Below are 23,595 nucleotides of genomic sequence, written 5' to 3'. Positions count from 1 at the left end.
GACAAGAAATAGAGGTGGTCTAAATCCCAAACCTAAAGTCCATATAAAAATAAGGGGAAACACATTAATGTTTAGTGAGATCATGATTACAAAAGCTCCTCAATGACATTGTACTTTGAGGAGCCACGACGAAACAGAGGCAAGGAGATCTCTTGCTAGACCATTTAAACAGCCATTTGGTTTTGATTGCAAAATTGGTTTTTCACAATTTCACTTCCATATTTTAAAATTGGATTTAAGCAGCAATGAGACACAATGTTGTGAGCTCCATTGGCTTGGTTTCTATTTGGTTTTATCTTCTCGTTGCAGTTCAAGCTATGCTTTATAATCCAATGATTGGCAGTAGCCTCAGAAAGAAGAGATTGAAGTAGATGCCTATCAATTTTTTATATATAGCAAGTAAGCACATATCATTTATCAGAATTCACAGATAATCGACATACAAGTACTCAGAAATGATTTTTGTTTGATCATCACAACCACATTAGGGTTTCTAGCGTCATATTACTTGGCAAAAATAAGTGAAGATTCAAACTCTTGCTATTAGATTAAAGCATTACCAGCCTACACAAGGTAAAATTAATACAAAGAGGGAAAATTGAACCAAAGCAAACCATAAAATTAGGAACAATCATTCTGATAGTATAGGTGTGTCATATTTAGATTGGAGTGTCTGCTTGGGATCAGATACAAAATTACTTCCCTATCATGAAATTTGTAAGTAATGGAGCAATTCAGATTAAATCAGACAAACCAGACTCAACAAAGGCACAAACTGATGCACTGTAGAAACCAAAGTACAGAATACCAAGAAACTTATTATCCATGCTTATATTGAAATCAGCCTGATATATTAAAATTAGGTGCAAATACATGTGCAGTCAATAAGTATAATTAATTGTGAGTCTAGTTCATGTACAAGGCTATTGCCTCTGGCTATCAAATTGCCGTGGTATACTCTGAAATGATCACCAGCATACATTATCAAAATAAATATGTCATTGCTTGTGATAATTAAAAAGAATTAGTTAGATACGTTAGAAATCAATGGTAATAGACACAGGCATCTGCCTTAATGTCATATACCGATGCAATGCCAATGGCTTGGATAAGGCAAGCTTCTCGTCCTCTGATTTTGTTGCTTGAATCAAGCTTGCTCTTAAGCTTACTTCCTCCATCTGTATGAGAGGAAAAAGAAAACGAATTTAATTTCTTGAGGGTTTATTTCATAAAGTATTGATCCTTGATTGCCTTAACCAGTTCAACACTATACCATCATCGGCTACATCATGTTTTAGCAATTGTTTTGAAGAGAAATTAATTTTAAAATAGTATAATTCAGTTAAGTTTAGTAAGGGTAGGAAATATCTGCAACATTCTAAGAAAACAAACTGTATTAAGTAAAAGTATCAAGGTTCTTGATTTTATGTCGGAATTGTGCAACTTCAGAGGAAATTAACTTAAATCTTAAATAAGAGAGAAAACCAACTCTTTTTGTCAATTTTTTTTTTCTTTTCAGTAAAGAAAAATATGCTATGCAATAAAATTTAGAGGAAAAACTCAAAAGTTTACTTGTAGCCGAGTTATCTTTTGACATAGATTTGTTAGCTGCTGTAAACCTTCCATCTCTAATAGGATTGTCTTGGTTAACTCGACGAACATTAAGCTGATAGTTTCTGCCTACAATTTAAGAAAAATGAAAAAAAAAAATTGGCTATAGTTTACAGAAAGATTTAATTTCGAACTTAGATAAAAATTTGCATACCATAGAATAGAATATCTTGGCTTTAACTTCAATATCTTTCATTATATCCATGGATACACGCAAGCATCTGTGCAGTGATACAATATTTGCCTACAATATATTAACATTACACATCGATCACAGCAAAAACAAATATAAGAAAACTAATTTCTAGATAGTAATTTTTTTTTTAATTTTGCAATAATTGAAGAAAAATGATGTTTCTGGATGTCTCTGTACCTGAGCTCCCTGTACCAAAGGAAGAGAAAGGCAGGTGACACCTAAGACCTTGCCAAGCACAGCCACGGCATCGACGTGAGGTCGTGCCACTTGCTCCCATTTCATAAGCAATTTCACTTGTACTATAAGCATCGATTGCAGCTTCAACTTTAGCCTCCCTCTCTGCAAAAGAACTCGCTTCGCTGTCACGACATTTCTCATTTCTGCAAGCCTCAGCCAAGCATAGAATAGCTTCCTCTGTCCATTTAACCCATATGAGCATCAATTTTTTGAAACTCCAATACTTTAAAATCAATATTATGAAAGAAAAAGATTAGAAGGGAAAGAAAAATGTAACCCTGTGTTTTCTTTATGGTACGACGCTTAACCCTTTGATTTCAGTATTTATTATTTATATAAAATTTCTTGATATATAAAAGAAAATCGAAACGGTTTTACCTTTCAAATATATAGTTTAGTTCTGCATAGTAAATCAGCCCGTAATTTTGAAAGCCCAAACTTACAGCCCATTTTGATATATGGGCTCCTGTTTTTATTTCGTATATCACAATTTGACCCGCTAAATTTAAGGGCTTAATAATAGAATCCAACAATTAAATGCTTCCCACAATCCCACGTCTCTCTAGGAAAAGACAAATCTCGTTCTTTTTCTCCACAGAAATATTTGTAGTGAATTACTGTATTACTGATTAATGAACTTTTATATGACTAGTCACATAATTTCTGCCACATTGATATCCAGACAATTCAACAACGAGGCGGGGCTCCAAGCGCTACAGTCCAAAAAAAAAGATTCTTGCCAATAGTCTGTTCTCACTTCTCAGTTCCCGTACAAAAATTAAATCACATAAACAACCCATTAACATTTAACCATAAAAAGCAACATTAATATACTAATAATCAAATTATTAGTTGTATCCGTCAACCTATCTCTCAAAAGTCGACCTTCCCTTCTTTAAACACCGAAAGTTGTGATAAATTAATTTAATTGGAAGAAAACCTCCCTTGCACTTACAATGTTGCCACGATTCTTAATGCGAGTCAATGAATTGCAAACATAATTTTTTTGCATATTTAAAAATAAAATAAAATAAAGAATAACAAATATGCAAATTTGAAAACTTCCATCCAACCTACCTGAGACACAAATTGCTGGCGGTTCTTCACCGCGTCGGCACGGGCATTGACGAACCTCCATTGCACCAGCTGCGCCAAGATAATCCTCAACTGATGCACCGTCTCCTCCTCTGCCGGGTCCACTTTCTTCCTCCTTGCGAACAACCCCATGACACCTCCCATACCGCTTCCAACTCTTCCTAAGTCGAGACTTTTTCGCTGTGGTACTGCTGTCTCTATCATATCCAATGACCGGCCTGGAGAGAGCGCCCATGCAGAGGCGCCACGTCTCGGGCTTGGCTTTCGACATGAAGTCTCGGTGCAAAAAGAGCGCCTCGGTGAAGAATAAGATGTGCCTTTCAGAGGAGAGGTGGCAGTTTTCGTGAAAGAGCGAGTGATATAAGATGCGAAAGGAGAGGAGGTGTGATCGGGCGAGGAGGAGACCGAGTGACGGTAAGGGGATGCAACGCTACGGCTGATCGTTGGGTCTTCTTGTTGTTTTTTCTTCTTTTTCTCTGATGTGATCTTTGACCTGAAATCCATTGTATGGTTTAGTTGTAGATCAAATTGAATTTTTGGTTTGGTTTGGTTTTGGTGCGGAGTTTCTGGCGGGAGGGGTTGCGAAAAGGGAAGGAGGACTTGTTCTTGTTTTATTGTCGTTGTTATTTTAAGGCTTTGGTTATTATTTAATTATTTGATAAACTGTCAACCATTTTGGGGTATACAAATAGGTGAGATATAATTTCTCTGTGTACTCTCCAATATTAATTAATTAAAGATAAAGACATTTGATAATTGACATCTCTTTCTCCAAATGTAAGTTTTCCTTGTGTACTCTCCACGATATTTTGTAATGATCTTCGCTTTGATAATCTTCATTACAAACTTCTATAACATTGACGCGACACACTAACATATAATATTATATAGAGAGGGTTCAAATGCCTTCATTTTTTGTGCCTCCATCATGTAGAACTTTAATAATTCAAAATTTAAATTTTAAAAGTTAAAATAAAACCGTTAGATATGATCTATGTTATTTTCTCTATATACTCATAAAAAATTATCACATTTCAATTTTATTTTTATGTGAATTAATAAGTTGAAAAATCAACGTCTATAAATTATCCACATTAGTACGTTTTTTACAAGCTCTTGATGACAATTAAAATAAAATTGAAATGTCATAATTTTTTATGAGTACATAGAGAAAATGATCTAGATCATATCCAACGGTTTTATTTTGACTTTTAAGTTTTAAATTTTGAGTTATTAAAGTTTTAAAAAATGGAGGCATGGTGGATGCACAAAAAATGGAGGCATTTGAACCCTCCTCATAATAATATATTATAAAGAGTGAAACTATGTTACTTTGCAATACACATATAGATTAATGCATGTGAACTGATCAATATATTTGTAGACAAAATTTTATAATTATTTTAAAAATTACTAATTTTTACAATAGATAGAAATTACGTGATCTAAAAATTTTAGACCATTCAAATATAATAATTTTATAAATATCTAAACAAATAATGCAAAATTTCTAAAAAAAAATATAAAATTTAGTCTCAAAATATATTTTCACATAAAAAAATTCATATTAAACAGTTCAGATCAACTATTTATAATTTTAAAATGTAAATATAAATCTATAACACAAACTTTATCCGCATGGTAAAGTATCATAGCCTCACTCATAAATTCATAATAATAAAAATGCATTAGAGCAATTGGAATATCTAAGAGGAGTAGAACTAGGGTGTTCTTAAGTTCACCAAATTCCTTGGTGAACTCAAGTTTAAAACCTATAAAATTGGCTTTAAATGACGAATCTGAATTGTTGAAACCCGCCTACCTTATGTGTGATACGTCTACATGCGAGAATTTTAAACATTCTAATTAATTTAGTATAAAGCCAATCGGTCAAAATTAGAAGGTTAATAAATTAATTTAAATACATTTATTTTTTGAACATTTTTTACCACTTGACTTTATACTAAATTAATTCGAATATTTAAAATTTTCACATGTACACGCATTACTCGTAAGATAAACGGATTTCAACAGTTTAGATTCATTATTTAAAGCCGATTAAACGAATTTTAAACTTAGGTACACCAAAAAACTTGGTGAACTTAAGCACACCCTAGTTCTACTCCTAAAAGCAGAGCTCTTGTCATCTAGAGACAAGAGTGAAAAACGAAGACATGAAAAATTAAAAATTTCATTCAATACAAGGTTAATATCTAGGTTGACTGTTAGCACGAATAACTAGATGTCAGGTGTATTTCCAATCTTTAATTTTGTACAAACTAGGATAGTGTTGTATTGTTAAAGCAATACAGTATTGGGGAACGGGAAGCCGACCCTGGCCTAAGAATAAAGTTTATTGAAAAAAAAAAAAGAATAAGGTTTTTATTTTAATGTTGCATTTATGAAAGGAGCGCTTTTAACAATGCAGATAACGATTGTGATTCCAGTATTGAAGTATCTGTTGTTAAGAAATAATTAAGGACGAGATAATTGAATAATCTTATACATAAAAAAACACAGGGAAGGTGACTAGAGAATTTTCTTCAAGTATCCGATGGTGACACGGTGGACATTGGAGATGGTAAATGGGACCTACTAGAGTCAATTTGATTCTTCTACCGGATTTAGAAAATTGTAAGTTTTGCAAAAATTGAAGTACAAGTATGGTGTTTTTAATTTTATTTAAGAGGTTTGATGAGCTTAGCTCGAAAATTTATCGGATTAATTTCAAACAACTAATTTAAGTAGTTGTAAATTATTGACTTTACAATTCAAAATTTAGTATAAAGTTAAGCATTAAATAAATCTCTGAGCGTCCTTTCAAGTATTTAATGTCTAACTTTCATTTTTAACACTCATATCAAAGTGTTTAAAACTATGTTTATAACTTTTTATAATATTACTCGCAAATTTTTAACCTCTATCTACAAACATTTAAATCCTAAATCTGGATAATTTTAAACTTCTAACAACTTTTGTTTTAAAAACAAAAAAATCCTTTTACCTATTAATTTTTCCAACGATTCATTAATAATTTTGCAAATCTAAAAATACGAATATTTTCACTCGATTTTCTCTTTAAAATAAGATCCATGAAGAAATATTTTTGAATTATTTTCAAGTCATTGTTTTTAATTTATTTTTTTTAAAGTAAAGTCATGAGCACTTTAAATTCTCAAACTTTTAAACCTATAGACATCGGGGTGCTAGATGCTGTGGCGAGAGCGTAACAGGAAACTACTCACGCGACATAACAAAATGGTGATGGATCTTGCCAACCACACCGCATTAGATATTTTAAATTAACATAAAAATATATAGACGAGTTTGATTAAAAAAGACATGATCCTAGAGTGGACGAATATATAAATAATTAGCTAAAACTTTTGTAAATAACTATTTTCTTAATCAATAAAAATGTCAGCTTCCTCTAATTTAAAAAAAAAAAAAAATCTGTCACGAATGTTAAAAAGATCCGTAAAATTTAACTTGGTAAGATTGATGCGCATTATGATCAAGTTTATTTATTTGAATTGAAAGTAGAGGAAGGAAATAAGAGAATAAGATAATCTCGTGGCTTATTCTTATTTGATTAGATGTTTAATGAAAAATTAAGATTAAATGGTATCAATGTTACTCTTTTATTTTTATTTTAATATTGTAAAAAATTTATTTTGTTAATTTTCAAATCGAAGTGTAATAAAAAGTAAATAAGAGAATGAAAAATATAATAACTTTTCTTTCCATTCCTTTTTCTTTCCCTCTTACTTTTCACCTCCTTTTTCTTTCACTTTATGTGAACCAAATATAGAAATTTTTGTTTATAAACTATAATTAGAAAAAAGATTTTGATGAAACCAACATGATTATCTTTTTTTTTCTTACAAAAATCATAAGATCCGAAATGCCATTTCGGTCCTAGCCATTTTCACAGATTTCAAGAAAAAAATACGTTAAAAAATTATAAAAGTACATGGGACCGAATTGTCATTTCGGTCCAAAAAAAAAAAAGAAATTCAGGACCGAAATGCCATTTTGGTTCTTATGATTTTTGTAAAAACAAAATTAATCATGTTAGTTTCATCAAAATCTTTTATCTAATTATGGTTTATAATTTTTTTTCCCAAATATAGTGTTAAGAGATCCGGATACCTAGTGATGAGAGGAATCTAGCAGGGGGAGAGGGGGGGTGTCCGATTGGCATCAGACCAAATCCCGTTCGATGGGCTGATGGAATCGTCGAATCTGCTTTAGGATTCGCGCCCGCAATTTCGCGTCTGCTTTAAAATCCGTACACACGAATCCTAAAGCAAATCCAACGGTTCCAACAGCCCATCGAACAGAATTTGGTCTGATGTCCATCGGAAACCCCCCTCTCCCATCTAGCAGGACCTTTTTTCATATGTACCGAAGCCTATACAAATACAATTAAAGAAAAATAATAAATAAATAAATAAGACTTAAAAATATTTTTTTAATATACAGGACCACTAAAATCAAAATAATACCACATCAAACCACAATAGATTATTCTGATTAAAAGCAATTATTGCAACCCTTTTTAGTATTTTTTTCATCTTCATACAACAAACATTTTTTTTAATTCACATCATTAGCCAAAAGGCTCTAAACCGTTGACTCCAGGTCACCCCCAATGCAAGTAACTTAACATTAAAAAAAAAAATCTAAAAATATTTTTTATTTGTTGGAATTAAAAGCATATGAATGATTTAATTAAGACTTCCAACTATTTTAATTCCGACCTAGATTTGTTGATTTTTTTTATGAGAAATTTGTTTGAGGGCCATTATCTTTAGAGTTGGGAGTACAAGGACATGTACTCTGACACTCTACCTATACTTTTAAAATTTAAATATTAAAACGAAATATATATTACACTGTAATTAATAATCTATGATGAGCACTTCATGAAATTGAAGAATTGCCTGTATTAATTTGGTTATGGACTATTCATTATAAATGTGGTGAACGACACCTGTGACCAAACAAATTTATGAAATCAAAATAAGAGGAAAGATGCATGACTTGCTTACCTCAAAAAAAAAAAAATTAAATGAGAGAAAAATCATTAATTTTAACGTTTTATTTGTCTTCAATCATTAGAGACAGAGAGAGCTAGCAACATTGGTGAAGGAAACAGACAAGTTTTTATCTCTCTCTGTTTTTTTAAGAATAAAATGAAGGGTTACAATTTTCGAATCATTGTAATAATTTTGAAGTTACAAACTCTACCGTAGAAAATAATATTTTAATTATTAAATAAGACATGATTTTTCGCTTACTTTTTTTATTGTTTTCTCTCATTTCAATTATTAGAGACGTGAAATGGGACCTGATCATACTCAGCTCATTAAATAGTCAATTTGAGTTGATAACGAGTGAGTTATTAATAAATTTTAGCGAACAAGTTACAAACTATTTACATGCACTCTGAAAATTTTGAGTTATTTGAAATTATGTTTGAAAATACAACATAAAGCCCTTCAATATTTTTTCTTCATTTAAAAATAAATTTTCTTCTAATATTTTTCAGAATTCTGACACCTTCTCGATTTTATTCAGACATAACTTAAAAATATGAATGAAATAACTAAACGTGAAAAGTCATGTCACATGAGTCGCAACATAACTGAACGTGATGTTTTTTCTCTGGTTAATTTTGACACATCACGTCACATAGCTGAGTTACGATATATTTTGACACATAATATCGTGTTATGGAATATTTTCGAACAATAGAGACTAGACTATATCTGATTATTCTCTCTTTTGTGGGTTCATACAAATTATAACTACAATAAAATCAACAAAAGTAGAATTAAATTTTAATCTACACTAAGAAGCTCATTTAAGTTGCCTTAATTCCTAGATAGAAGCTAGGAAATTTAATCTAGAAATAGAAGCATTAAGCACAAAGATTTAGATTTTAAGTAAAAAGAGACTAAATAGAGTAATCTTAATATCCACTGACAAATTAATATTTTAAAGAATTAAGTGATTAAGAAAATCAAAATAAATGTTGGCCTTCTCGGTAAACACACAAATTTTGTAAATGTTCAAGTTTGCTAAATAAGTTGAAATTAAGAAGGAAAACAATGAAATATGTTGGAAGCACGCCCGAGGCTGTTAATTCGATGAAAGAGATGGAAACCAGTTTGCAAAACAAAAGTGCACACATGACCTAATTAATTTGAGATCATACTAAAAGCAGAGCGCACGTCATTGTAAAATATATTTTAATAAATGTCAACATTACACTAGGTCTTCTTTCCTTTCGGTTGTGACTTAGAAAGAAACACTGTTTCCATCCAGGGACCTACAAAGAAAGATCCAAAATTTTTAAATATACCATAACCCTAAAAAAAAAAAAACAAACCACCACATTTTCTGAAAATTTTGAATTTTGACACGGCCGCATCCACAAAATGCGACCACTTTTCTGCGGACCGCATCTAGGAGATGTGGCCACCTTTTTTTTTTTTTTTTTTTTCCTTCTCGTGCAGTTCAATCTGAACGGAAAAAAAAGGGTGGCCGCAACTAGGGGATGCGGCTGTGTCAAAATTCGAATTTTTCAGAAATTGTGGTTGTTTGGTTTATTTTTACGAGTATGATATATTTAAAAATTTCAGAAGAAAAATACTTTTAAACTTTTTTTTACAGCCTGAATCTGTGAAATATTTTCCCAATTAATTGGGAAAGTTAAAAATGAATGCATATTTGGTTAAAATTGGTTAAAATTGAGGTAATTTTCTAATTGGTAAGTCATCAAAAGTCTTCCATGTTTTGCACATGAATATTATAAATTAAAACTTATACATCAATACTAGGGAAATTACCTGCTTATCTTAGATTGAAATTGGCATCTCATCTTTCAAAGCACTAGTTGACAAGTATCACCCAATGAACCGACGCTTGACTAGGGACCTTTTTGTTTATTCTTTTGCACTTAACATAATTCCCCAGATCACATTTACTGCTGATCAAATGTGGCCCAAAAGAAGGTTATTGGTACCTTCATCATCATTTCATTAAAATAAATTGAAGTATATTAGAATGCTCATATATGTTTTGTTGACTTTTTATAAAAGATAATGTTCTAAATACTACCGACAACCCGGTCTTCTACCAAGTTAGGCTGGGAGTGCCTTGAGAGCAGGTATTTTGAAAAAATAAATTATGTATCCAATAAAATTTGAATACAATGATGATGAAGGTACCAGCATTTTTAGCTTTTGAAAAGTATATTAGAATGTTCTTTCATGTAGGGGTGGCAACGAGCTGGCTTGATCCGAGCTAGATTTTAGCTCAGCTTGTTAATTTTGGACCGAGCTACAACCGAGCGAACTGGACCTAGGGCATTCGAGCTAAAACCTCAGCTTAAAATTGTGACAAGCCAGTCCGAACTAACTTGCTGGGTCTGACTGGATCTTGTTTCAAGAAAAAATTAATTCTACAAATTTTTTAGATCGAGCTAGACCGAGCTAGACGGTATAAAATGCACATAAATTTATGTCTAGACAGAATTTAACAAATTGTGATAATTCATTTTATCTTTTTTTTATTATTTTGACAATAAAAACCCGTAGTAGCATAAAGGCTTATCCAAAAAGAAGATTTCTCAATTCTCATAAAGTTTATCCCCAGAAACTAGAATAACATCAACATATTACAAAATTTCTCACAAAATTAAAATAGAATTCAAAAGCCCCCAAAAATAGAGCTTAACACATCAAGTGACAGAAGCTAACATTGCTAAATAAAATAAAGTTTTATAAAAAAAAATCCATTTAACCTTCGCTAAGCAAATTAAACAAAATGCGACAGCTATCTTCTTGTCAGTTTTGACAGCCCTACATGTGACATACACACAAATATCTCCTTGTCAAATACCTACAAATTTGCATTATCAAAACAATAATAATATGTTTATTGCATAATTAAACAAGCAACAAGTAGAGTGGAAAAAAGTGTCGTGCCGTGCTGTGACTAACACGCCGTGACTTTGGTTTCGTACCGTGCTGTGACCAAAATGTCAAGGGGTGGTCACGACACACGAGTCACGCCGTGACTCGCGTGCTGTATCCAAACGTAAATGGTCACGTTTAACTATTTTTTCATAATTTAAGTTAGTTTTTTCAGGATTCATCATTTGATTAAGACCTAACGGTCCTAATTACACGTGAATCGCGTGATTACGTCCCGTGCCTTGACCAAAATATCAAGGGGTGATCACGGCACGGAACAGTAACACATGCCGTTCCGTGACAAAGCCGGCTCCGCCATGCCATTTTTCCCACACTAGCAACAAACACAAACCAGAAATATACAAATTTATTGCATAATTTAGAATTAAATCTTACTTCATCTATCATTGCTCGTTGGGATTTCAAATTCCAAGTTCTCTTCCTCTTTTGCAAATTGCTACAAAAAAATAAAACAAGTATTAGTCTACATTAAGTATCAAGAAGAATTTAAATTCTAAATACATAGAAAACTGAAATTCAAGTCTTACCTCTAAAGTTTGTATTGCAGTTTTTAAGATATTTAACTCCTCTAATTTTCCCTAATTTATTTGAGATTAAATGTGGCAAATTTGTAATGAGCGAGTTATGAGCAATTTACTCACCCCTACTCTCAATCAATCATTCTTAGAGCATCTACATCCCTAAAACTATTAGAGTATCTGACGTGGCAGTTTCTAATCCAGTTTCAGAGTTGTGGGAGAGTTTCTTATTTAGAAACTATGCAGGAAAGTTTCTTATTAAGAAACTGTTTATAAACTCTATGTTAGCCAAATGATTGGCTCAAATTGTTTCTCCTTTTTAATTTGTTGCTGACGTGGTTTAATAGAAACTTTAAAATGAGTTTCAGGGATGTGAGAGTTAGAAACTTTAAAGACTATAATTTTTAAAAAATAGTTAATAGTTATTTATAAATCATTTTGAGTTTTAGGGATGTAGATGCTCTTAGATTGTATTCTCTCTAATTTCTCTTTTATTTGTTCTCCCCTTAATTTTTTGTATTTTCTCTGATTTTTCTTTTATTTCCTCTTCCCTTAATTTTTTGTATTCTCTCTTTTTTAATCTTCGAATTACATTCAGATTGTCGGATTCTACACTGTTTTTTCTTTCTTTCTTCATTTTTTTATTAATGATTTGGTGATTATTGATAATATCAGTATATCACACTTTTTATTTACGTTTTTAGCTGATGCAAAGCCTTGATCTTGTTTACTAATTATCCGAATTTGAGGAAAAAAAATTATTTTTTTCGTGTGGGTCCAATCTTGTAGCAAAATTTTCTTAAAATTACATGTTTCAACAATTTTGCAAGAATGACCCTCACATTTTAACATTTTTTGTACCGATGGTTTTAATTCGAAAATTGTCCATTCGGATTATGAGATGAAATAACAATTTTACTTGTTCCTCTTCTCATCTCTTTTCTCCATTATTATCGAGCTCTAGCTAAATTTCTGAAAATTGTCCAAGCAGCTAGCTTTTTTGGCTCAATTGCAATTTCAGGTGGCATCGTCAGATTAAGGATCTGACAGATTTCTCTGATTTGTAATTGAGTTGATTAATAGTGAGATAATTGCTTTGAAAACGAAAAAATTGCTTGAATCTTACAGTTTACCCCAGCATGGAGGATCGACTATATCTGATCTTACAGTTTTAATCAAAAAAATTTGTTGTTTGTTTTCTGTTTCACATCTTTTAATTAGTAGACTACGATAACATCTAAAATAATTAGTAAATTTAAGAGTGACATGATGCTTCTTTGGTGTTTCTGACAATTAAAGGGAAAAGAAGTGTGTCAGAATTGCCAAACCAATATTCCAGAAAATTTAGAATATAGAAAAGTAAGCAGCCCCATAGTTGATGCCATGCTAAATTGCTAATGGCAAACATCGCTAGTTTGGTTAAGTAGTTTGCTTTTATGTTTACTATCTGGTGCAGCAGAATGAATTCTGAAATTTTAAAATTCCTATTAATGGAATGGGCTTTGTCTCTTTTAAAAGAAAAAATAATTGTTAATAGCCATTTCGTAGAATTGTAATTGATATAATTTTATTTTCTGAATTGGTCTGCTGGTATAATTTTATCTGATGTCGACATTTACTATACTAGAGCCGGCCACAAGCAAACAAACAAACAACATACATAACACTGGTACAAGGCTTAGCATTAATTGCGTTGGCAGATCTTACTTGATTAGGTGGGTCATTTAGAAATTTTATAGGTTCTGCAGCCTGTGGCCTGGCTATGCATTATAATATTGTACCTGTGAATAGTCTAAATGAAATATATCAGCTATAGCTTAAGAATTTCTCAAGTAATATTTCTTTTGTTGCCAGGGACTTGGCCGTCTGTCAGTTGATGCTGCTTCTGCTGCTCAGTCAGCAGCAACCGTTGTTCAGGTTGGAACCAAGGAAGTTCAATCCAAGGTACCATTTAATGTCTCATGCCTTTTAATAAAATTACTATTTTATGGATGAGTTTCCAACTGTTCTGGAAGAGCTTGGCTTGTATGCTATTGTTATTTAACTTGCTTCATTTTGTTATTTTCGTCTACTTGTGTGTTGTATTGTCACTGGCTAGCACTGACTCACCTAAGCTGCTATGAACTCTCCAATCTTGTAGCAATTTTTTTTTAAAATTACATGTTTCAACAATTTTGCAAGAATGACCCTCACATTTTAACATTTTCTGTACCGATAGTTTTAATTAGGTTTGAACCGAATGAACCGAATTTAATTACTTCCGTTTGTTTGGTTCGAGTTTTAGTCGGTCAATATATTAATTCAGTTCGATTCGGTTCTATTTTTGAAAACTAAAGAAAAAATTGGTTTGATTTTTTTTATTTCGGTTTTAACCGAACCGACTGTTTGAACACCCCAGTGTTACGAGACGGAGAGACGGAAAGAGGTTCTAGCGGGTTTTATTTTGCGTTTGATCTATTAATCAAGCGAAGTTACAAAATCCTGATCGGACGGTAGAAACTGCCCATCGAACTGACACCCCCTCTGCCCCTTGTGTGCCTGGTATTAAAAAAATTCCAAAACCCTAATTCGGGTGACAGAAAAACCAACACTGATAGACAGATAGAGGGAAGAGAAGAGAAAGAGAAAACACGAACAGCCGGAAATTGACGAGGGTTCAGTCTTGGACGGTGTTCTCTACTTCTCTCCGCTTTCATTTTTCTTTTCGAGAAGGTGCTTGTTCTCCTCTCCTCTTTCCGATGAATTACCTCTCTTCAACTTTAGTGGTGAAACTTTTAATGGCAATGGTAGTAGATAGACGAAAATATCTGAGTAATTTTCATATTATCCAAACAGATTTTTCTTCTCTCAATGTTGCTTCCGATCAAATAAAATTAATTCGAAATGAACTCCATTCTATTTTATTTTACTGAAATCAATTCAATTCTAACAGGTTTAGCTTCTGATCAGAGCCTTAAACCTCTAATTAATAATTTCCTTACAAAGGAGCATGCTGGAGGAGAAAAGTGGCGAACAAATTAAATTCAAGGAAAAGAAAGACAAAAAGGAAAAGGCTTTACAAGAGGCTGAATCTGCTGAAGATGACCAATTTGAAGAAAAATTGAATGGAAGGAAAGAGAAGAAAAAGAAGAAGAAGAGGAAGAAGAACGAAGAATTCGGATCACATGGTACTGATTCCCCTTCTAGGGTTAGTGAAAAATTGGAGGGAAGTGAAATAGATATGGTTGCAGAGAAAAATAAAGAAAAATTGGATGGAAGGAAAGAGAAGAAAACGAAGAAGGAAGAGTTCGGATCTCATGGTACTGATTCTGCTTCTAGGGTTAATGAAAAAATGGAGGGGGGTGAAATAGATACAGTTGATAAGAGAAATAAAAAAAAATTGGATGGAAGGAAAGAGAAGAAAAAGAAGGTAGAGTTCAGATCACATGGTACTGATTCCACTTATAGGGTTAGTGAATTTGATGTGATTGAGAAGAAAAATAATAAACGAAAGAGAGCAATTAACAGAGAAGATTTAGCACAGAAAGAGAAGAAGAAAAAGAGAATGAGCAAGGGGAATAGTGCTGGTTTAGATAAGGATATGCTTGATAAAGAAATGTTTGATATTTCTCGTGACAATTTAAAAGTGAAGGAAAAGAAAAAAAATTTGAGCGGTGCAGGCGCTATTGAATCAGAGGAGAGAAATAAAGATGAAAATGGAGATGACAGGTTGGAGAAGAGAAAGCAAGAGAAATATGAGGCTGAAAAGAAAATGAGAAGGAAGAAAGAGAAAGGTGGGAACTCTGGTAATGTGGAGAAGGAAATCATTGAAGAGGAGAGAAACTCAAAAGAAGGAAGCAAGACAAATAAGAGGGTCAAGAAGGCATTTAAATCTGAAGAGAAAAGTAAGAGTGGAAACAAAAAGAAACGGAAGAAGACAACAACTGGAAATAACAAGGAGAAAAAGAACAGTGAAAACCGAAAGGAAAGAAAAAAGGTTCAGTTTTCGGATAAAGTAGAAGTATTTTCTGAACCAAGCAAAAGGTTCAGGGATGAAAGCGAGGGCTTTGTATGGGGTAAGAGATATACAAAAGAAGAAGATGCGACGCTCCTAAAAGCTATTGATGATTATATAAAGGTTTTTAGTTTCAACTTTAGTTGGTGCATTTCCGAAGTTATATTTCATGAAATGGCTTAGTCTTGTATGGCAATACTTTACATCCGATTTCCTGTCGAATTGCATGATTTATGTTAAGATTGCAAAATTTGGAATAATGGGTGTAATTACAGAATTGCACTTGATTAAATACTGACATCTGTCTGGTCTAAATACATGCGTGTATGCTCTTCCTGTGTGCCCTTCTAAAGATTTGAAATTTCACATTATCTTCGCAACTTATAAATTCTTTGATATTTAAGAATAACTCTTGAGTTAATTTAACTTCAGTTAAAATTGAATGTACTACCATCTACCCTTGTTTTGTTACAAGATATCAAGTTTTATGTTTACGAATTCACTATAATTGGATATTATTGTTTTCAACTAACAGGATTTGTTGCAGGTTTTAAATTTTGTATTTTTTCTTTCAAATTCTTAAGTTATCATTTATTTTGCATTATTGTCTGTAATACTCTTATATTTTACAGGTTAAGCAATTGGGAGAAAAGGGAAGGGAGATTGTTTTTGAATCCAGGAAGCACAAGCTGGAGAAGAATTTGTGGTCAGAAATTGGTAAGCCTTGAAAACTGTACTTTGCACCCTCTTTATTTTGTCATTATTACCCCAGACCTGTAGTTGAAACATTTTTTAATTACCTTGACAAAGCTCCTGTAGGCTTTTCCAAAGAAACTTGAGCAAGCAAACTCTCAGGGGTGAAGATGGAAATTACCATAGTTTTTAGGAGTATTGGAACTTTTTGGCCTGCTTGCATAGATTTGGACGAATACCACCTGTTTATTTGTTCAAATTTAGAAACTTAGGAGCCTGTTAAAACGTGAACAAAACTTTTTAATTGACTTGGAAGATGAGTCTAACCCATTTTGGCTTTAATTCTTGAATAAAGAATACTAGCTGCACTGTTCTGACTGATTTTCAACCCCACCTTCCATTAATTAGAGATCTGGTTTGACAGTTTTTTATTTATAATTTGCAGCTACTTGCTTACCACAACGGCATAAGTTATCGATATATTTAAGAGCCCGAAAGTTGCTTCAGAGAAATGCAACTGAATGGACCCCTGAAGATTATGAAAATCTCCGACAGTCAGTATAGTATTTATTGCACTTAATTTTGCCCAAGTTAGGGTTCCTTTTTGGCCATGACCTTATGTGCAAGCTTTACATGGATCAGACTGCAAGAGTTTAAATTCATGAGATCTATATATTAATTGAAGTTTTAAAGAATTAAACATTCGGTAAACTAGAATTTGGTCTGTTTTTTTTCAACATTTGGTTTGTAAGACAGTACATACAACCTGACTGAATGGAAAGCTTGAACAATCTGTAACAGATTAACAACAACAATTAATAAAACATCAAAATAACATATATTTAGCTAGAGCATTTGATGAAAATAAATAAAAAAGCTAGATTTATAAACAATTACATGATGTTACTAGTTTAACTAATATTCATGTAAAATTTGTTTCCAAATAATCTGACTTTTTTATTATTATCTATAATTTGATTGTTAATTATTAGAGACAAGTGGATACCAAAAGGTGAAGTTTTTTCAACTGAATTTAAAAAAAGAATTGCCCTGAACCAAATAATATTAATTCTGCTCAGAAAAACAAGACACTGGACTGAACAAACATACCTACCCTTGAATCAGGTGCTACTAAAATGGTACTGAAATCCAAAATCATCATGCATTGTTGCTATAGTGATGTACTAATTGAAAGACTTAAGTATGCAAGTGAGTATACCAAAATAACTTTCTACATTAAACAATAATTTAGCATGCTTGACTCACATAATGTAGAGTGAAATACTTAATGAATTTACTTTGGCACTCTTGTTCAACAATTTATTTCTTTTTTACTATAGGTTTCAAGCAGCCCATGGTAACGATTGGAGAAAATTTGCAGATTTGTATTCCAAAAATTGTGGCTCTGTAAAAGATGCATGGCGAATGATTAAACTTTCAAATCAGAAAAAAGGTTTAGTGTCTAATATCTTTTATTATTTCATCGTTGAGTGTACTTTTAGTACAGATCAATTTTAGGAATGTTGCATGAAGAGCTTCATAGAGTTATTTGTTGGTTGTTTGCTGTTAACCTTTGGGGCATTGGACGGGCACTTTGATAAGTAAAAATGACAGGAAAGTTATTTGCATGCATTAAATTCTAGATCTGACATATTAATTCGATTGGGTTTTAATAAATGGTTTTGATCTGGTCTCATCAAACCCGGTAACTAGTTTTGTATGCATAAGTGCTACAGGAACTTGGAGTCAACAGGAGATTCAAAATTTATTTGACTTGGTCAACTTGGACTTGCGGCTAAAAGCTTTCTCCAAGGAACCCGAAACACATCACGTGGTTAGTGCTCTCTCTCTCTCTCTCTGTTCTCTTCTACTTCCTTTTATGGGCACACATGGTTGTACGTGTGAATATAAATCTAGAGTGAGGTTATGGTACTATGCATCACGCAGATTTATCTGTACTATGGGTCAATATCTTCGTTTTCAAAATTCAAATAGACGTTTTCAAAATTCAAATAGATGATCTGAACTGTTCAATATGATCTCCTAGTGAAAATGCACTTGCATATATTTTACCATTTTTATATTTTGTTTACTATTTATTTAGATAGATAGAAAATCACTACTTTTGAATGGTCCAGAATTTTTAGATCAAATGATTTTCTACCTATCTAAAAAAAAGTAAATTTTTTGTCAAAAATGTCTAATTTGATGTACAGGTACATTTTTATATGAAAATTACGTTGAACGGTTCAGATCGACTATTTGGACTTGTAAAATGGTGATATTGATCCATAGTACGGACCATACCGCGCTATACACAGGGGAATGGGCACATTCATGTGATATGTGCATGTGTTTCTTACCTGTTTGTTTGTATGTACATGTACAGATTGTACATTCATAGACAACTGATGACATAGTCTATGTTTCACCGAAATTCAATCTTTAACGTATCCATCCTTTTGAATAGTTACGGGACAATATTTCTTGGGAGGCAATAAGTGCCAAGTTAGGAACCAGAAATTTTTTTACATGCCGCCATAAGTGGTACGTTTTGAATCTGATTGTTTCTTAATTGTCATGTATACTGGTATTTTGTTTGATAAATTCAGTTGAATGTTTGGATATTTTGTGATTTATGCTTTTGATTAGATGGATTTTTCCTAATAATTGTTTGTTTTGGTTAATTTATGTAAGAGTAAAGATAATAGAACATATTCCGTAATCTAGCAAGCAATAAGTGTCAATATTTAATTAGTGTTTGCAGCTTGCGTTCCATTTCTTACTAAACAGATATTCTTGGTAATACCTTTTACATTCCAGCTTTAATACATTTTGTACAGATGGCCTGTACACTTTTTGGTATCCCTTGATTGATTACACTCCAATAATATAAATAATATGATTGGGTTATTTAGGTACCGTGAATTGACCTCATCATTGGTTCATGATGGTCTGTGGGCTGACACCGATGATTATCGATTGATAACAGCGTAATTCTCTCTCTCTGGTTTTTTTTTTTTTTTTTTTTTTTTTTGAAAACTTGACAGGGGCTGTCAAGCGTTGCATTGAATAATAAGAAGTTTTACATCACATTATAACAGTCTCTAGTGCCCACTTAGCACAGCAAATAAAATAAAAAATTACAACTCTACATCTCTCTCTCTTACTTGAAAGATTGGCAGAAGCTGCCAAAATATATTAAGTAAAAAAATTGAGTACAATTACGACAAACACTTCACTTCATGCTATACTACAAACCACAGCTCATTCTGTACTACAAGTACAATTACGACCTAGCAAAGAAATTCCCATTGAAAAAACAACTACAAACAAGACACTGAAACTGTACCAGAGACTCTCACTCTGGTACCAGTGATCGGTACCACTATTTCACCACAACAACAGCGTTTGGTGCTGTGTTAAAAGAGTACAAACCAAAGGACCTCAGGGAATTTCAAAGTTAAAAGTGAAATCAGAGTGAAACAAAAAAAGAAAAACTGGTTAAAAAAAACAGCACTTCATCGTGTTCCCTTAGCAGACCCCTTAACAGTACTTTGCCAAACCTGTTAAGATTTAATCCGGATCCGGTAACAGGTTTGTGCCCATTAAGCGCCTTATACCACAATTGCAGAATTTCAGCCACATTGTTCCGTTCTGCACTATCATGTCTGCCAGCAAGCGTGCCGGGATGGTCCTTGCTGCGAAGATTGTTTCATTTCTTCTCTTCCATATCAGCCAGCATGCACACCAGAAAATAGGGGCCCATTGTCGATAACAGTCCCTTCCTCTTGATTTCGCATAATCCCTGGATTTCAACCAAACTTCTTCAACAGATGGTGCCGGCTGCATAAATCTGTATCCAACAGCGATTGAGACTTCATACCATACCTCAGCTGAGGTCGGACATAAGAAGATGAGGTGTAAAGCTGACACCGAGGGGAAGCTTAGACACATTTGGCAACCCCCATCGACACCCATGTTTCTCCTCTGCATGAGTGCTTGCGTCAGAATTTGGATTTTGAGCAGGAGATATGCAAAGATTTTGACAGTAGGCAGAATCGGAAGCTTCCAAATTGACTTGTGAACTGCTGCAATTTTTCCACCTGCTATCATGGTGCTGTATGCTGAGGCTGCTGTGTATACCCCTCTATTTGTCCATTTCCATAGGTGTGCGTACCTGTCATCGGTAAAAACAACAATGTCAGTTTGTACCTGCTGGCCGTTTCGTGTATGCTTGATCGGATAGGCATCTCTTAAGGACAAACGAGGTTGTGTGGGTCTCTGATTCTGCTCTAGGCCATGTATGAGGGGAGTGCCACTGTGCCACTCCATGGGTCCTTCCAGTAAGATGCTTCCCGTCCATTTCCGACGCACCATGTAATTGAGAAGTTGTAGATAGGCATCAGTGCTAGCAACTTTTTCCAGAAAAATGGTCCCTCGACTGACCAGAACTTCGGGCCAGTTACATATGCACTGGTTGATCCAATTACCAAGACCACAGAGGTCCATAGGCTCGTTGGTGAGTTGTAGGCACGCCATCACCATCTCAATAAAAGTGCCACATTGTGTAGCCTTAAATCCTGCACACTCATACCCTCCCACCTGATCGGCAAACATGTTGTATCCCAATTGGTTAATGAGATCCCCCTCGAGTCGCCGCTATTTTTGCCCCAAAGAAATGACCTTCTAATGTGGTCAATTCTTTTCACCATCCATACGGGAAGCAAGAAGCAGGCCATGAAATAAATGGGGATCAAGGAGAGGGCATATTTGATCAATTGCAACCTTCCACCTCTCTCTCTCTCTCTGCAAACATGTGAATTCATTCTATCACTGACATATTATTAATTTTGTGAATGTTAGGCTGCAGGATTTAGATGCGAGTTGTATTGAAGAAGTTGACTGGGACATTCTCCTTCCACACAGGTAGAATTATATTTTCCTAATTGACATCTCTTTCTCTCTCCCAAATAATTGTTTTCCCTTGGTTGAAGAATTATGGTGATCTGGGATGGAATTTAGGCCAAGGAATGTAGTTTCTGGCCAACAATTGTGTGCACCTCTCAGTACCGATTTGATACTGTGACACCCCGAAATTTTTAACATCATTAGAAAAACCATTTTTGTACCTATTAGTATTTTCAGAAAATTTTAAATTAAATTGTAAATTTTTAATACTTGGTATTAATTACATAAAAATTAGAGGTTTAAATTGTTCTGAAATTGGTAATGGAATGGTTAGATCCAGGGCACGTGTGCCCTGAGCTAAACTTATAAATATCTATCAATTTATTTAGTAATGCCATTTTATTATTAATGATTGTGGGATTTATAATGGTGTGTTACTGATATGATTTGGGCCCATATACTTCTTTTCCCAGTAGGGAAGAAATATAATTATGGGGCCTGTCTGACTGAAGTGAGAACCCCGGGATGTTATCCATTTATTCACACATTTGTAATATGACATAGATTAAAAAAAATGGAGGTTAAGAAAATGCTATCAGAGTAGAGTAAAATAAGTTGTTCTAAATAAGATACAATCAGGCTTTTCAAAGAAATTGGTGGTTTCGGGCGAGATGAACAAAAGATTGCTAAAACACAATTATATACTGAAATAGAAAGTGTATGCATTATACCAGAAAAGATGGCTGCAGATAGTTGTATCAAATTATATATATGCTCATATTTAAAGTATTTGGTTGTATCAAAAATTTTCTTAGGGATGGAGAAATATGCCACAAAAGATGGCGGCAGATGGTTCGTTACATGGGAGAGCACAAAGAGAAGCCCTTCATCGAACAACTTGATATTCTTTCTAACCGCTACTGTCCAGAAATGCTAGAATATAGAGCTGAAAAAGATAATCTCTAGTAATTTTTTTATGGCCCTTGCGAGGAATGTGTTGAAAGACATGCCTTCTTGCACAAAATGTAAATCTAGCGGGATAGTTGTTTATTCAACAAAGACTAGATGGTCTTGCTTCTAATTTCAGACATTACATTGGCGTTTAGGAGGAATGAGAATTTTAATCGCAGAACGGTTTTATGTTTCATTCCAGTTGTTTTATATGCTTCTAGGGGAGTACTTAGTTTGTGCTATTTATGTATACTGAACATTGGACTTTGTGCAGTGTATTGGTGAGTATATCTGCTGTTTCTTCTAAAGCTTCTTTGTGTTCTTTTTGAAAGTAGTAGCTTCACCGATTCTATTGATATGGGATTTTTTGCAAGTTGGATTGTTTGACTTCTAACCCTCTTCTCAAAAACTACCAAAAACAGATCCCTCTCAAAGCCTATTTTGAGATCTTGAATTAAAATGAACTGTTCATTTCACTTGGCACGAATCTCAAAGCAGGCCCCTACAACCTCAACAGTTACCGGATTGAGTTTGGTCTGGATGGAATTAACCTGGGCCGTCCGGTTTTATTAATTGCACCTCAGGTACTTGGGGTTGGGGAGAAGACTCAGCTGAGGGACTGCAACAAAAACACGTGGATGTCTCAATTTGCTAGTAATCATCAGACAAATCCGGTAGCTGCACCGTACCATTCATCTTGCCACATGCCCAATATGTAAAATGGAAAAAGAGTAAGAGAGGTCAATAATTGGCAAGATGTTAGTATCAGATCTCTGGAGTTTGTATTTGTTGTCATAGTTGTAATGGCAGAGCAACTATGACATGCAATCTCGACTATTGGTTGCAGCCCGCAATGTGTTTTTTTTTTTTTTTATGGAGATTTTCTGAGATTGCATGTGAATTCCTTATTTCTCTACCTGAAGATCAGCTTAATTTTTTTCACCCCACTGCTCACAAAACTGGGATTCATATTTTGTGCAGTAACTCAAATTTTGAGTTCCTGCAGATTGAATGCCCGTCCACTCCGTATTGGCATGAATATTGAATATAGACATGGACCGGATTGGTTCGGATTCTGATCGCATTCGTTAATGATGAAATTAAATTGTTGATCACGATTATCTTACAAAATTGTTGCATTTTATGTGGAGTAAAAGTTGGAGCTCAAGCCATCAAACTATTTAATATCTATGTTATTATAACAAATAATTTTTTTCGTTTGAGTTTTGAATTCATGATCTTCCATATCAGAGATCATGTCTTTGTCACTTGATTAAAGATTTGTTCTTAAAATTGTTGTATTAGTCTTGTGAAATTTGTAAACAGTTGTATTAGTCTAGTGAAATTTGTAAAATTTCGTGTTATTTTTATACACTAGTATTT

At 33.4% G+C, this 23,595-nt stretch overlaps 3 protein-coding genes across 7 annotated transcripts in view; 2 read left to right on the top strand and 1 right to left on the bottom strand.

Moving 5' to 3' along the window:
• Positions 1-23,595, top strand: part of LOC144551608 (putative glucuronosyltransferase PGSIP8) — a 95,760-nt gene that overhangs the window by 4,174 nt on the left and 67,991 nt on the right. The window lies entirely within an intron of this gene.
• LOC144551973 (QWRF motif-containing protein 7-like) lies at positions 812-3,767 on the bottom strand. 2 transcript variants are annotated; one of them, XM_078300081.1, is made up of 5 exons: positions 3,122-3,767; positions 1,985-2,221; positions 1,766-1,855; positions 1,573-1,680; positions 812-1,178 (listed from the first exon to the last, which is right to left on the bottom strand). In XM_078300081.1, the coding sequence occupies exons 1-5, from the start codon at positions 3,641-3,643 to the stop codon at positions 1,038-1,040; spliced, it is 1,098 nt and encodes a 365-aa protein (XP_078156207.1). In that variant the 5' UTR covers positions 3,644-3,767; the 3' UTR covers positions 812-1,037. The 2 variants fall into 2 exon arrangements, with proteins under 2 accessions (XP_078156207.1, XP_078156208.1); XM_078300082.1 differs by lacking the exon at positions 1,573-1,680.
• On the top strand, positions 14,229-22,520 carry LOC144551607 (uncharacterized). 4 transcript variants are annotated; one of them, XR_013510838.1, is made up of 10 exons: positions 14,229-14,375; positions 14,596-15,780; positions 16,290-16,374; positions 16,796-16,904; positions 17,691-17,803; positions 18,087-18,184; positions 18,821-18,897; positions 19,269-19,343; positions 19,948-21,279; positions 22,077-22,163. XR_013510838.1 is itself a non-coding variant. In XM_078299644.1 (10 exons), exons 2-10 carry the CDS (start codon positions 14,653-14,655, stop codon positions 22,225-22,227), a joined length of 1,899 nt encoding a protein of 632 aa, XP_078155770.1. In that variant the 5' UTR covers positions 14,229-14,375; positions 14,596-14,652; the 3' UTR covers positions 22,228-22,520. The 4 variants fall into 4 exon arrangements, 2 of the variants coding, with proteins under 2 accessions (XP_078155770.1, XP_078155771.1); XM_078299644.1 differs by having other exon boundaries at positions 21,217-21,279; positions 22,077-22,520; XM_078299645.1 differs by having other exon boundaries at positions 14,230-14,375; positions 21,224-21,279; positions 22,077-22,520.

The sequence above is a fragment of the Carex rostrata genome, chromosome 3 (genome assembly GCF_964058835.1).
Source record: "Carex rostrata chromosome 3, lpCarRost1.2, whole genome shotgun sequence".
Classification (NCBI taxonomy): domain Eukaryota; kingdom Viridiplantae; phylum Streptophyta; class Magnoliopsida; order Poales; family Cyperaceae; genus Carex; species Carex rostrata.
The sequence above is the reverse complement of the archived record's forward strand: the minus strand, read 5'-3'. Positions and strand labels throughout refer to the sequence as shown.

Coding starts and splice junctions, on each gene's coding strand:
- LOC144551973 (XM_078300081.1), bottom strand. CDS start 3,643: ATGGATTTCAGGTCAAAGATCACATCAGAGAAAAAGAAGAAAAAACAA. Junction 2,222..3,121: donor GCCAGCAATTTGTGTCTCAG/GTAGGTTGGATG, acceptor TTAAATGGACAG/AGGAAGCTATTCTATGCTTG. Junction 1,179..1,572: donor AAAAGATAACTCGGCTACAA/GTAAACTTTTGA, acceptor CCTCTCATACAG/ATGGAGGAAGTAAGCTTAAG.
- LOC144551607 (XM_078299644.1), top strand. CDS start 14,653: ATGCTGGAGGAGAAAAGTGGCGAACAAATTAAATTCAAGGAAAAGAAA. Junction 16,375..16,795: donor GAATTTGTGGTCAGAAATTG/GTAAGCCTTGAA, acceptor TATAATTTGCAG/CTACTTGCTTACCACAACGG. Junction 18,185..18,820: donor AACCCGAAACACATCACGTG/GTTAGTGCTCTC, acceptor CCTTTTGAATAG/TTACGGGACAATATTTCTTG.